General features: G+C 35.3%; 1 protein-coding gene across 7 annotated transcripts in view; it reads right to left on the reverse strand.

Annotated features, from left to right (window-relative positions):
- The window catches only part of LOC114335194 (mucin-5AC), a 436,134-nt gene that overhangs the window by 57,252 nt on the left and 365,960 nt on the right, over positions 1-12,922 (reverse strand). For 3 of the 7 annotated variants that reach the window (XM_050663155.1, XM_050663154.1, XM_050663156.1), the window contains one exon: positions 4,331-5,623. The exons of the other annotated variants lie outside the window; for them this stretch is intronic. In XM_050663155.1, coding sequence (XP_050519112.1) covers positions 4,331-5,623 — 1,293 coding nt within the window. The remainder of the gene's footprint in view (positions 1-4,330; positions 5,624-12,922) is intronic. 7 annotated transcript variants of the gene reach the window in all.

Raw genomic sequence — 12,922 nt, forward strand, 5'->3', positions numbered from 1 at the left:
AACAGATGTTTAAATAAAGTAAAGATGGTATGAGTACTTTAAAAAGATGCTAAACGAAGAATACCAGAGGAGAGACAGAGGCTGCGGGATTCCAAATGAGAATGTAATACCGAAGATAGCAAGAGTCAAAGTTGCTGAGGCGTTAAATAGGATGACGAATGGTAAGGCAGTAGGACCTGATGAAATACCTGTGGAGGTATGGGAGAGTCCAGGAGAGGAAAGAGTTGATGTGTTGATGAAAAATGACGAGTTGATGTATGAAGAAGAAAGGATGCCCAATATGATGGATATGTGTGTGATGGTATCACTGTATAAAGATAAAGAGGACATTCAGCACTGTAAGCAATATGCAGGGATAAAGAATTAATGTCGCACACAATAAAAATTTGGTAGAGAAATGTAAAGCGAAAGTGGATAGGAGAAGAGAAGTTTGGGTTTATGCCAGAAAGGATGATAACAGATGCCTTGTTTACGTTAAAAAAGTTGATAGAGAAATATGATCAGAAGAGCTATATTTGGTATTTATAGATCTTGAGAAGGCGTACCGTACGACACAGTACCTAGAAAAAAAATGTGGATATGTATGAGAGAGAAATGAGTTCCTGAGAAAAGTACGTAAGGCTCGTGAAGGATATGTATGAAGAAGCGTACACCAAAGTAAGTACTTGAATCGGATTGACCAAAAGTCTACTTTCACTGAGTTCCTACCTGTTTAATCTTGTTATGGATGTATTGAAAGAGAATATAAGGGATGAAGCTACTTGGTTAATGTTCTTTGCTGAGGATATCGTGTTAGTACAGGTAATCCTTACGTAGATTCTCGTTCACGAGAATTTATCATTAATCGGGGCATTTTAATAAACAATACAAAGTACACACACCCAAACTTATATGGAATCCCCATGTATGTATTTCAAAGTAATATTTATTTCTTTTGAAAAAACTTGTTATTGTTGCGAAGATTAAAGGTTGAAAATAAACAAATATATAAGACAATCGGATAGTACAGCCCAGTACGGTATATATTATTTGCTTGAGTTGCAAGTTGAACGAAAATAAATAAACTAACTTTTGCGCCCAAAAACGAAAATATGCCTCATGTGGGGTTATATAACTTACAACGAGGAAAGATTATTGGTCTTGTGGAGAAAGTAATGTTCTCAGATGGACATAGCTGCAGGGCTAGGCGTAATACAGGGCGTTCTCTCCAAAACATATGCTAGGTAACAGGAACTAGGAAAGCTCAAAAATAAAGCAAGAAAAAGTCGCCAAAAGTGATAACGGCTCTCCACGATCGTTTAATTGTCCAATCAGCTGGAAGACACCCAACCATTTCTCACCTGCAGCTCCAAAGACAGCTTTTGGAAGCTACAGGTGTAACTGTTTCAGTTGAAACGATAAGAAGAAGAGTTCGTACCAAGAAGTATACAGCAGGAGACAGTTATGGATTCCCGAGTTATCCAGGCAGCACAAGATTGATCGCCTAAATTGGTGTCTGCACCACCAAAACTGGAACATTGGGAAATGACAAAATGTGCTATTTTCAAAAACAGTCAGGATTTAATGTTATCAGATGGAAAATCGGATGACCCACGAAATCGTGTACTTAGAGGTCGAGGAAGACAAGCATGAACGAAAACTTTCAGATCTGTTCACAAATATACAAGGAGAAGTGTAATGTTCTGGAGAGGAATTGTGATCCGTAAAAAACTCCTTTAATTTTCATCCAATCAACTTTAACTGCTCACAGGTATGTTGATAACCTGTAGTCATGATCTGGAGAGGTGCAACAGGAGAAAATTTAATTTTATTGCATGATAATGGACATCTACATACCATTAGAGTGACTACAGACATCATTGAAGCAGGTTTGGAGTGGTCTGCTTGCTCACCTGAGCTTAATCCTATAGAGTATGTATGATATATGCTTAAAAGAAAAATTAGAGCTCGCCGGGATAATCCACAAAACACCGCACGGCTAGTACAAGCTGCTTTTAAAGGATGGAGCAACCTACCACAACAAAATGTTGATAATTTGATTAGGAGCGTGCACACGCAAACTCAAGCTTGTATAAGGACTAGAGGTGATAACACTGACTACCACAAAATACAAAAAAAAAATAAATAAAAACAAGTTAAACATTATTTGTTTTACATTGAAATTTTGTATAAACAACTACTTTCAATTTGTTTGTTAAATACTTTATTGTTTTATTTAATTGTTATGTATTTGTTATTAAATTGCTTTAAAATAAATATTGTTTGACTTCGTGTGTTCGTTATTCTTAAATTCGCACGGAATAGTAAGAAATATCAGATGATTCCATATAAGTTTGGGTGTGTGTAAACCTCGTATATATTGGAGAATTAATCAAGGCAAACCAAAAAGATGAAGCCCAACTCAGGACATTCGGGAGAAAGATACTGAGAAAAGTATATGACCCGGTGCAAGAGGAAGACGGCGCATGGAGAATTAGGAGAAACGACGAGGTTAATGAATTGAATGGAGACATATCCAGACATAAAAAGATGCAAAAACAGCAAAAAAAAATATTACAGAGGAAGCTGATAGGAAGGTGAAAAGAAGGAAGGGCCAGAACGAGATAGTTGGATGACGTGAAAGACCTGAAAACCATGAATATAAGACAATGGAGGAGAAGGACACAAGAGGGATTTGAATAGAAGGGCATAACCAGACAGGCAAATACCCATCCAGGGTTATGATGCCAAAAGAAAAAGAAGAAGAATCAGGGAAGCACAAGGAGGAAACAAAATAATGATATTTTAATTATTTTTGTCCCGGCGAATGATAAAAAACAATCGCAAATGTTTTTCTATCTAAAAAACGAGCTAATCCATTATGCAAATTTTCCTATTTCACATTTTTTTATAAAACTGTTTTCTGAGTTTCTTCTAAATATGTATATGAGGCTTTGGAAAATAAGTTATTATAATTTGTTATTTATATCTATTTACTCATTTGACTGTTGACCTTGAATACGCTCATTCTTCTAGTGATGTTGAAAAAGTAACTATTCGTTACAAAGTACTCGTTACTTATGAATACCGAAAGTAACGATTACTATACAGAGAAACAAATCGTTACTTTGATTACTCTGATTACTTCGTACCAATCGTATCAGAGCTAGTAACGACTATTGTCTCTACTTTGATTACTTTGATTACTCTGATTACTTCGTACCAATCGTAACAGAGTGAGTAACGACTATTGTATCTACTTTGATTACTTTGATTACTCTGATTACTTCGTACTTCGTGAAGGTCGTTATTATATTGGAATACTTATACAAAATACCTACCTACTGAGAAATAAGATTCTCGATATGATTACCGGTACTCAAATGCAAAAGTAACAAAAGTAATCATAGTAATCAAATCATTTTTATCCCTTAAACAGATCAGTGAAGGTCGTTGTTATATCGGAATACCTATACAAAATAGCTACCTACTGAGAAATACGATTCTAGATATGATTACCGGTACTCAAATACAAAAGTACCTAACAAAAGTAATCATAGTAATTAAAGTAACGAATACTGTAAATGATTACTTTATACAAAATACCTACCTACTGAGAAATACGATTCTCGATATGATTACCGGTACTCAAATACAAAAGTAATCATAGTAATCAAATCATTTCTATCCCTTAAACAGATCGGTGAAGGTCGCTGTTATATCGGAATACCTATACAAAATAGCTACCTACTGAGAAATACGATTCTAGATATGATTACCGGAACTCAAATACAAAAGTACCTAACAAAAGTAATCATAGTAATTAAAGTAACGAATACTGTAAATGATTACTTTATACAAAATACCTACCTACTGAGAAATACGATTCTCGGTATGATTACCGGTACTCAAATACAAAAGTAACAAAAGCAATAATAGTAATCAAAGTAACGAATACTTACTGTAAATGATTACTTTATACAAAATACCTACCTACTGAGAAATACGATTCTCGATATGATTACCGGTACTCAAATACAAAAGTAACAAAAGTAATCATAGTAATCAAAGTAACGAATACTGTACTTTGTACAAAAGTAACGATTTGTAACGAATACTCGAAAGTAACTATAATCAACATCACTACATTCTTCACGATGTCATGCATATGACAAGGTGACAGACAACAGATGACACTTTTTATAAAAAATAATATTTGCATATTATGAGAAGAACTGAAAAAAATACTAAAATTATTGATTCAGTAAAAATTTTGTATGAAATAAAAATTGCATGTAAACTGAAAACTGCCAACCTGTATTCGCATTTTTACTATTGGAGGAATAAATACCTCTGCTTCGAATAGTTTTTTGAAGGAAAAATTAGTCCTTCTTTGTATTTACTAGATCCTCGCGTCTCCCCAAGATTTATGAGAGATTTTATAGCCGCATTGACCCGGGATGTTCTAGTTGGTAGTGAATCATTTTGCAGAAAATTAGTGGTTGCCGTACTTGTAATAACAGGTTTAGAGAAAGGTTTGGGTTCTTGTGTAGGTAAACTGTTTGGTTTTGGTAGTTTAGTATCGTTTTCGTCTTCAGTAGATGTCAATTCAGTACTTTTTGAGTCATAATTCTCAATAGAGTCTGTAATATATTCCTCATCAGACAATTCAGGCTCTTCAAATGGCTCTTCAGTTGTTTTAACACTTTTTGGTGTTGTCGAAACAGTAGTACTAACAGTAGAAATACGTTGAGTGGTACTGCTAGTCTTTCTCAACTGATTTTGCAATCTATTTTGAACTCGTGACGTAGGTACAAATTTTTCGTTACTTATTCTGTGCTCGCTAACGAAAAACTTTAACCTAACCGGAGTATCAACTTCTTCTTTCAAATTTTTAGCTAAATTCTTAGCTTCCTCGGCAGATGCCGACAATTCATGGTTAAGACTTACTGGATTTAATACTTTTCTTACAGCTTTCAAGGTCTTGAAAGCTCGTGAGCTGTTGTTGATGTTTTGGTGTACGGAAGCAGTTGAGTTAGATTTCCAAGTATTGGATATAGGGGTAGTGTCAACAACGACAGCTTTTGAAATAGGTGCTTTAAGCACAAATCTGAAAGGCAGATACGTTGTCGGGATTATGATCTGTGCAGCTGAAGGACGTTTGTTCACTGAACTACTCCTACTAAGTTGTTCTAATTCTGTTTCAGGTGTAGAAATAGGTACAGTGGTAGTACTTGTAATCGTTGTTCTCGGCGTTGTACTAGTAGTTGTGGTAGTCGTGGTAGTACTTGATTCAGTTGTGGGATGGGGAGTATTTCGTGGAGTAGTTGTAATTATACTTGGTTTTGTAATGTAATGGAAATTAGGTCTACTTTTAGATGTTGAAGTTGTTACAGAAATTGTTGTCGAAGACGGCTCAATATCTGTTTGTTTAGGGTTAGCTGGAATTTTATTCACTGTATAATATTGCGGATATAGATCATCATAACTATCTAAAACTACAAACGTTATATTTTCTTTATGGTTGATATCGGGATCATTATAATAAGAAGGAGGATAGGGATCGTATGTGTCATAAAAGTGGTCTGTGTTCTCAGCTGTTTCTGCAAGTGAATGATTCTGGATGGACTTTTCAGGCCTTGCGCTAAAAGAAACGACAACACTGTAAAACTGTTTTCGTTATTTTGGTCGATATAAGATGTCATGATTACTGTTTTATAAAAAGTGCTCTCTATTAGAAAATATCGTGAATTGGTTCAGAATAATCATTCAGTGGGTGAGAACTTTTTGAGCCACCATGTAAAAATCAATTATTTCCTAAAAAAGGCATAATTGAGCTATTAGATATATTTACAAATCTGTTTCCATTTTATCTGTTCTCCTTTTTGTCCGATTTCAGTAAAATAGCATATTAGTCTAGTCGCAACATAGGGGATCCCGTGGACACTTTTAGTTCGCCACGATTTGATAGTGGTATTATAGGTTTTTTGAGTCGCTGAATCCAATGGAAGTGGTCTGGAAGCCCAAATGTGGTGCGTTTAATTGTTATTAACAAATTATAGTAAAATTAGGTGTTTTTCAGGAATTATTAGAAGCCCTGTAAATGAATTGATAGTGTTAAGGTCTTCTCTGGTGTGTTCTTGGTCGCTGAATCGAATGCGACTAGTCGCGATTACTCAAAATGTGTTCTTATTTTGTTAATAACAAAATAATTGTTTAATCGCCGAAAAGCTCGAAATGCGTTATCTACAGCAAGTTTGTAGTTTTTTTCATAGTATTTTTATACGCTAAATCGATTTCCGCTAGTCGTGATAGCTTAAACTACGTTCCGACTGTGTTATTAATAAATTATTGCAAAAATAACGGTTTATAGTACGTTCACTCACGGTTTTTGCTCTTAATTTTAAAAAACCACTTGGAATGAGATGAAATTTGGCATACACGTAGCTAACATGTCAATAAAAACAAGTGGTATTGTGCCGATGTCTGGTTTTACACTGGAGGTGAGTTTCACCCCTTTTAAGGGGTGAAAAAAGAAACCTTTAAAATAAGTCCGGAAGTGGATAAAGTGGTTAATTCTATGCAATTTTTGTTCTATACAGTTTGAAACGAAAAAGCGATTGACTACCCCTGCTAATTGAAACAATATTCGAAAATATTACCTCAACTAACCAAGATAGCCATCGTTACACCCTTAGCTTAGCTCAGTCACTCAGGTGTGTGTTCGTCTTGTCCTAACCTTAGAATGAACTCTGAAAATTGGAATGGAAGCAAACAAAACATAGTTTTTAACTAATCATGTTTATTGTTCATAAAGATATAATAAATAAAATGACTTAGTAAATTGCATTAACAAATGTATTTAAATTCTTGCCAAAAACTAACAATTCTGGATTATACTTATGGCTTTTGGTAGCTGATGGTATCTTCTTGATGTCGTATGGTCCCAGATAGCACAAGTACGTTTTATGGACATCCAATGGACGTACATCTGTGTACATTGGAACGTCCAATGGACGTCCCGCTAAGGTACAATGGGCATCCGATGGACGTCCAACGAATGTCCAGAGTTCACAAAATTGGACGTCCATAGAACGTCCGCTACAAACGTACATTGTACGTTGTATTGAAGCTTTCAGTGTACACCTTATGTACATTCAATGTACGTCTTATGGACATTTGTAGGGCACTTTTCAGAAAGAAATCTAGTATCTATAATTTTGTGAATACATAGCAAAAAGCCTTTATAGGAAATAGTTCCTTATAATACTAAACTTATACTTAAAAATATTACACAAAAGACCTTTTTATTTCTCTTTACTATAACTTCATTATAATATATACTTTATTATAGGAACTAGGAACTTCATTAATGCACGACTGCACTTGCACGATAAACAGAAAACACAAATATATCACAGGATGTATTTTCATAAAAACGAGATTCAGATAATGACGCCCTAGGAAGCATGCACATTAAAAGAGGTTTAATCTCTGTTCTGTTTCTGTTCCAAACTATTTTTAGAGTCAGTACCGTTGTTGTATATTACAAGCGCGTTTGCCATTCTGTGAATTATCATAAATAAACCATCCTTCAGTATTCCACAACAATTAACAGCGATAATCCCCTAAAAGTACCTGTCTAATACTAACTTTCACGACCGATAGCGCGAAGAGCGACAACGTTGTCAAGAAGATTCTCATTTAGTTTGTATTGGGACTTAACATAATAGTCGCGTTTTGTGTAAAATATCCATGGACCACAAATGGATGTCCAATGTACGTTTAAATCCAACGTCCAATGGACGTCCCGTAATGTACGTACATAGTACGTCCAGTTTTGGTCCATGGACGTTTGGACTTTAAATGTACGTTATATGGACGTACATCGGACGTTGTGTGCTATATGGGGTACTGCTGTGGACTTCTCTTGACCTGGGCAGATGTTGAGGCCCTAGGTCAGTGCAGCAAAAGATGTTCAGTGTTGCAGCCTAGATTTCATGGTCCATTGTTGTGGTATAGCCCTAGTTCCATCACCGGTGTGGATGGCTTGAAGCTCCCGGAGGGAGGACTGTGATCTTTATTCCCAAAAACCCAAGAGGAAGATGATTTGTTGAAATAGAAATGATTTATTTTTCGAATTACATGCCTTTTTAAGGATTAATTTTTCCCTTCCAGTGTATGTGAGGGAGTAGGGGGTCAAGTCGATGAAGTGACACTGTCATTGAAAACGACATTTAAAATGACAACCAAGTACTATGAAGTAGCGGCATGTTCCGTATTGAAAATACAGATATTTGGAGAGTATGAATATACGAGGTATGTTCAGTATGATGATTTAAATGAAAGAGATATATTAAATAGAAGATAATAAAAGAGGGTAATAAAAGAGAGCGCCAACCGATTTTTAAAGGGGAAAATGGGTAAACCAATTAGAAGAAGATAATTATTAATGAAATATTAAAGGAAATAAGGTAAAATAATTATTTAAAAATAAAATATCAAAGATGTGACGTTTGTAACGTTACAAGTTTTTTCACTAAGTCAATACTTTTTGAGTTATTTGCGAGTTCATATATTATGTTCATTTTTCAATAAAACAACCAAATATCTCGAAAAGTATTGACTTAGTGAAAACACTCTATAGAACAAACGTTGCATAGAATTAATCAGTTTATCCACTTCCGGACTTATTTTAAAAGTTTCTTTTTTCACCCCTCAAAAGGGGTGAAACTCACCCCCAGGGTAAAATCAGCCATAGGCACAATATCACTTGTTTTGTTTGACATGTTAGCTACGTGCATGTCACATTTCATGTCATTCCAAGTGGTTTTTTAAAATTTAAAGCAAAAACCGTGAGTGAACGTACTATAAACCGTTATTTTTGCAATAATTTATTAATAACACAGTCGGAACATGGTTTAAGCTATCACGACTAGCGGAAATAGATTTAGCGTATAAAAATACTATGAAAAAGTCTACAAACTTTCTGTAGAGAGCGCATTACGAGCATTTCGGCGAATAAACTATTATTTTGTTATTACCAAAATAAGAACATATTTTAAGTAATCACGACTAGTCGCATTCGATTCAGCGACCAAAAACACACCAGAGAAGACCTCAACACTGTCAATTTATTTACAGGGCTTCTAATAATTCCTGAAAAACATCTAATTTTACCATAATTTGATAATAACAATTAAACGCACCACATTTGGGCTTCCAGACCACTTCCATTGGATTCAGCGACCCAAAAAACCTATAATACCACCATCAAATCGCGGCGAACTAAAAGTGTCCACGGGACCCCCTATGTTGCGACTAGACTATATACAGGGTGTAACAAAAATACAGGTCATAAATTAAATCCCATATTCTGGTACTAATAATAGATCGATTGAACCTAACTTACCTTAGTCCAAATGTGCACCTAAAAAAAGTTATAGCTCTTTGAAGTTACAAAATGAAAATCGATTTTTTCCAATATATCGAAAACTATTAGAGGTTTTTTATTGAAAATGGATATGTAGTATTATAATGGCAGGAACATCTTTAAAAAAAATTATAGTGAAATTTGTGTACCCCATAAAAATTGTATGGAGGTTTTGTCCCCTTAAACCCCCCCAAACTTGTGTGTACGTTCCAATATAATTATTATTGTGGTACCATTAGTTAAACACAATATTTCTAAAACTTTTTTGCCTCATAGTATTTTTTCGACAAGCCAGTTTTTATCGAGATGCGGCTTCTTTTTAATATGTTTACATAAAAATTTTATGGGGATTTTGTTCCTTTAAACCAGGGGTGGGCAAAAGCCGGCCCGCATCCGGCCCGTTGACAAATCCCGCAAGCAATTTTTATATCCCCTTTTTTATTTACGTAAGCGGTGTCGTCCTCCGGCCCGGGAGACATTTTGAAAATTATATTTTGGCCCGCTTTTAAAAGTATTTGCCCACCCCTGCTTTAAACCCTCCAAACGTTTGTGTACGTTTCAATTACACTATTATTGCGGCACCATTAGTTAAAGACAGTGTTTTTAAAACTTTTTTGCCTTTTAGTATTTTTTCGATAAGGTAGATTTTATCGAGATCTGGCTTCTTTTTTAGAAGATACCTAAAAATGTAAATTATAAATAAATTTTCGGATTATTAACAGGTATATCTTAGGTACTTAACCATATACAAATATATGGTAGATTTGACAAATATTCAAACTATCTCGATAAAAACTGGCTTTTTGAAAAAATACTAAGAGGCAAAAAAGTTTTAAAAATATTATGTGTAACTAATGGTACCACAATAATAATTGAATTGGAACGTACACACAAGTTTGGGGGGTTAGGGGGAACAAAACCCCCATAAAATTTTTATGGGGTACACAAGTTTCACTATAATTTTTTTTAAAGATGTTCTTGCCATAAAAATGCTACATGTCCATTTTCAATAAAAAACCTTTAATAGTTTTCAATATATAGGAAAAAATCGATTTTCATTTTGTAACTTCAAAGGGCTATAACTTTTTTTATGTGCACATTTGGACTAAGGTAAGTTAAGTTCTATCGATCTATTTTTGGTCCGAGAATATGTGATTTAATTTATGACCTGTATTTCTGTTACATCCTGTATTTTGTAAATCACCTCCATTCCTATAAACTTAAAGAAGGAAATCTACCTGGGATACATAACGAGAAACGAAAAGTACCGCCTCGCGCAACTGATCATCCCGGGGAAGAATGAAGGAAATGGGTCCCGGTAGGCGCCAGATTTCATGGCTTAAAAATATCAGAGACTGGACCGGCCTTGATTCAATATCTTTGTTTAGACCCGCATTGGACAGATACAGATTTGTAAGCGTAGTCTCTAACCTCCACTAAAGGAGATAGCAGTTTAGGAAGAAGAAAGAAAAAAAATGTGTAATATATGCATACTACCAGTTTCTACCTACGGTTTGAAGACCGTAGCCTTACCAAAAATCTGCTAAAAAACTAGAGACAACGCAAGGTGCAATGGAATGAAACATGTTTGGAATATCATTGAGAGACAAGGTTAGAAACACCGAAATAAGCCCTAGAACGAAGTTAAGGGATATCGTAATAAATTACAAAAGTCTCTTCTTCCATTTCGCATTTTCTACACCATCGTTCATTCTCCTTACCTAGTCTGTATAAATATTATGTGTTTTCTAAGTGACAATATCCAGTCACCATTTTGGTGACTGTTTTAGTCTCTCGTTTATCGAGGTTCAAATTGTCCGAGAGTTTTTTATCAATATTTTTGATTATTTTCTTAGTCTGTATTTGGTCTTGATTGACTCTCCATTTCTTTTGATGATTCTTTACCACTCCCTTATGAACTTCGTTTCTTGTACCATCTTTAGTGATGCCATGGTATGGTTGTGGGCCTATAAGGTTCCTCTCGAGCCTTGTTTTACCGACAAATCATCTCATTCATTCTCATGCATCCCTTCATGACTCGACATCCATATTAAAGCCACTTTATTATCTTTGGTCGGGTTGTTAAGGAGATTTTTTCAGTTCCTCACCAGTTTTGGTTTGATGAGCGGGTTATTTATTGCCAGAATAGCCGCTTGGCTCTCTGTATAAATTTTGATTGTCTTTACTTTGGAGTTTCCATCCATGCTTTCATCAATCCAGGTCACCAAAGCAATAAATTTTGCCTGGAACACCGTTGTATATTTTACCTAGGCTGTACAAGATTGATCACAATTACATGTCTGCGGAAAGACTCCTGATCCAGTATCATGAGCAGTTTTAGATTTATCAGTGAACCATAGTACGTCTACCATTCAAGGCTCCTGTTATATTTAGAAGATCTTGTCTTTGTAGGGTGGTGGGAGAGGTCGCACAATATTGCAAAGCCGTCTTTTTCCATGCATAAGTAACTGTGAGGAATCAAATGTGAAGTCAACTCAAGATAGGATGATTTAAGCATAGAGAAGCTTGGAGAACAAGTAACCGTGTGTGAAAAACAGACTGAAGAAGAAAAACAAATCCCACAACAATGTTAATGAATATAGGAAACATAGGAATTGATGATAAGGACATCCGAATTGTGACAAGTTTCTATTGGAATCAGACAGCCAGGGTAAAAGTCGGCAATGCGTCCACAGAGAGCATTAATATCAGAAAAGATGTGCGACAGGGATGTGTTCTCTCCCCTCTCCTTTTTAATATTTACTCCGAACTAATTTAAAAAAGCACTGGATGAAGCAAACGAAGGCATAAAAATCAATGGAGAATTGACAAATAACATCCGATATGCGGACAATACAGTCGTACTTGCCAGTAGTATCGATGAACTTCAGTATCTTATGGACAGGGTACAAAGAGCGAGTGAAGAAAGAGGTCTTAACCTCAACATAAATAAAAGAAAATGGATTCTGGTTAGCAAAACTCAAAAACCTGCCAGACAATTGAAAATAAAAACCAATTAATTGAACATGTTGACTCGTATATATACCTTGGAACAGTCGTCAATTCGAAATGGGATCAAACAACCGAAATACGATCTAGAATTGAAAAGGCCAGAACAACATTTAACAACATGAGCAATAGGTATATTCACCCATTCCGACATATCTCTCCCACTAAAAATACGGCCGCTAAAATGCTATGTATTTCCAGTCTTGCTGTATGGTGAAGAGGCAGGGACACTAACGGAAACATTAATGAGGAAGCTGGAGGCATTCGAAATGTGGGTTATCGACGTATCCTCAAAATATCCTGGACGACTCACACCACCAACGTAGGGGTATTGCGCCGAATGGAAAAACAAAAAGAAATCTCATTCACATTTAAGCAACGGAAACTTGAATACCTCAGTCATATTATGAGACATGATAAATATCATATACTCCAACTGATAATACAGGGTAAAATAGAAAGCAAACAGGGACCCGGAAGAAGACACTCATGGCTTCAAAA

The sequence above is a fragment of the Diabrotica virgifera genome, chromosome 10, assembly GCF_917563875.1.
Source record: "Diabrotica virgifera virgifera chromosome 10, PGI_DIABVI_V3a".
NCBI classification, from domain to species: domain Eukaryota; kingdom Metazoa; phylum Arthropoda; class Insecta; order Coleoptera; family Chrysomelidae; genus Diabrotica; species Diabrotica virgifera.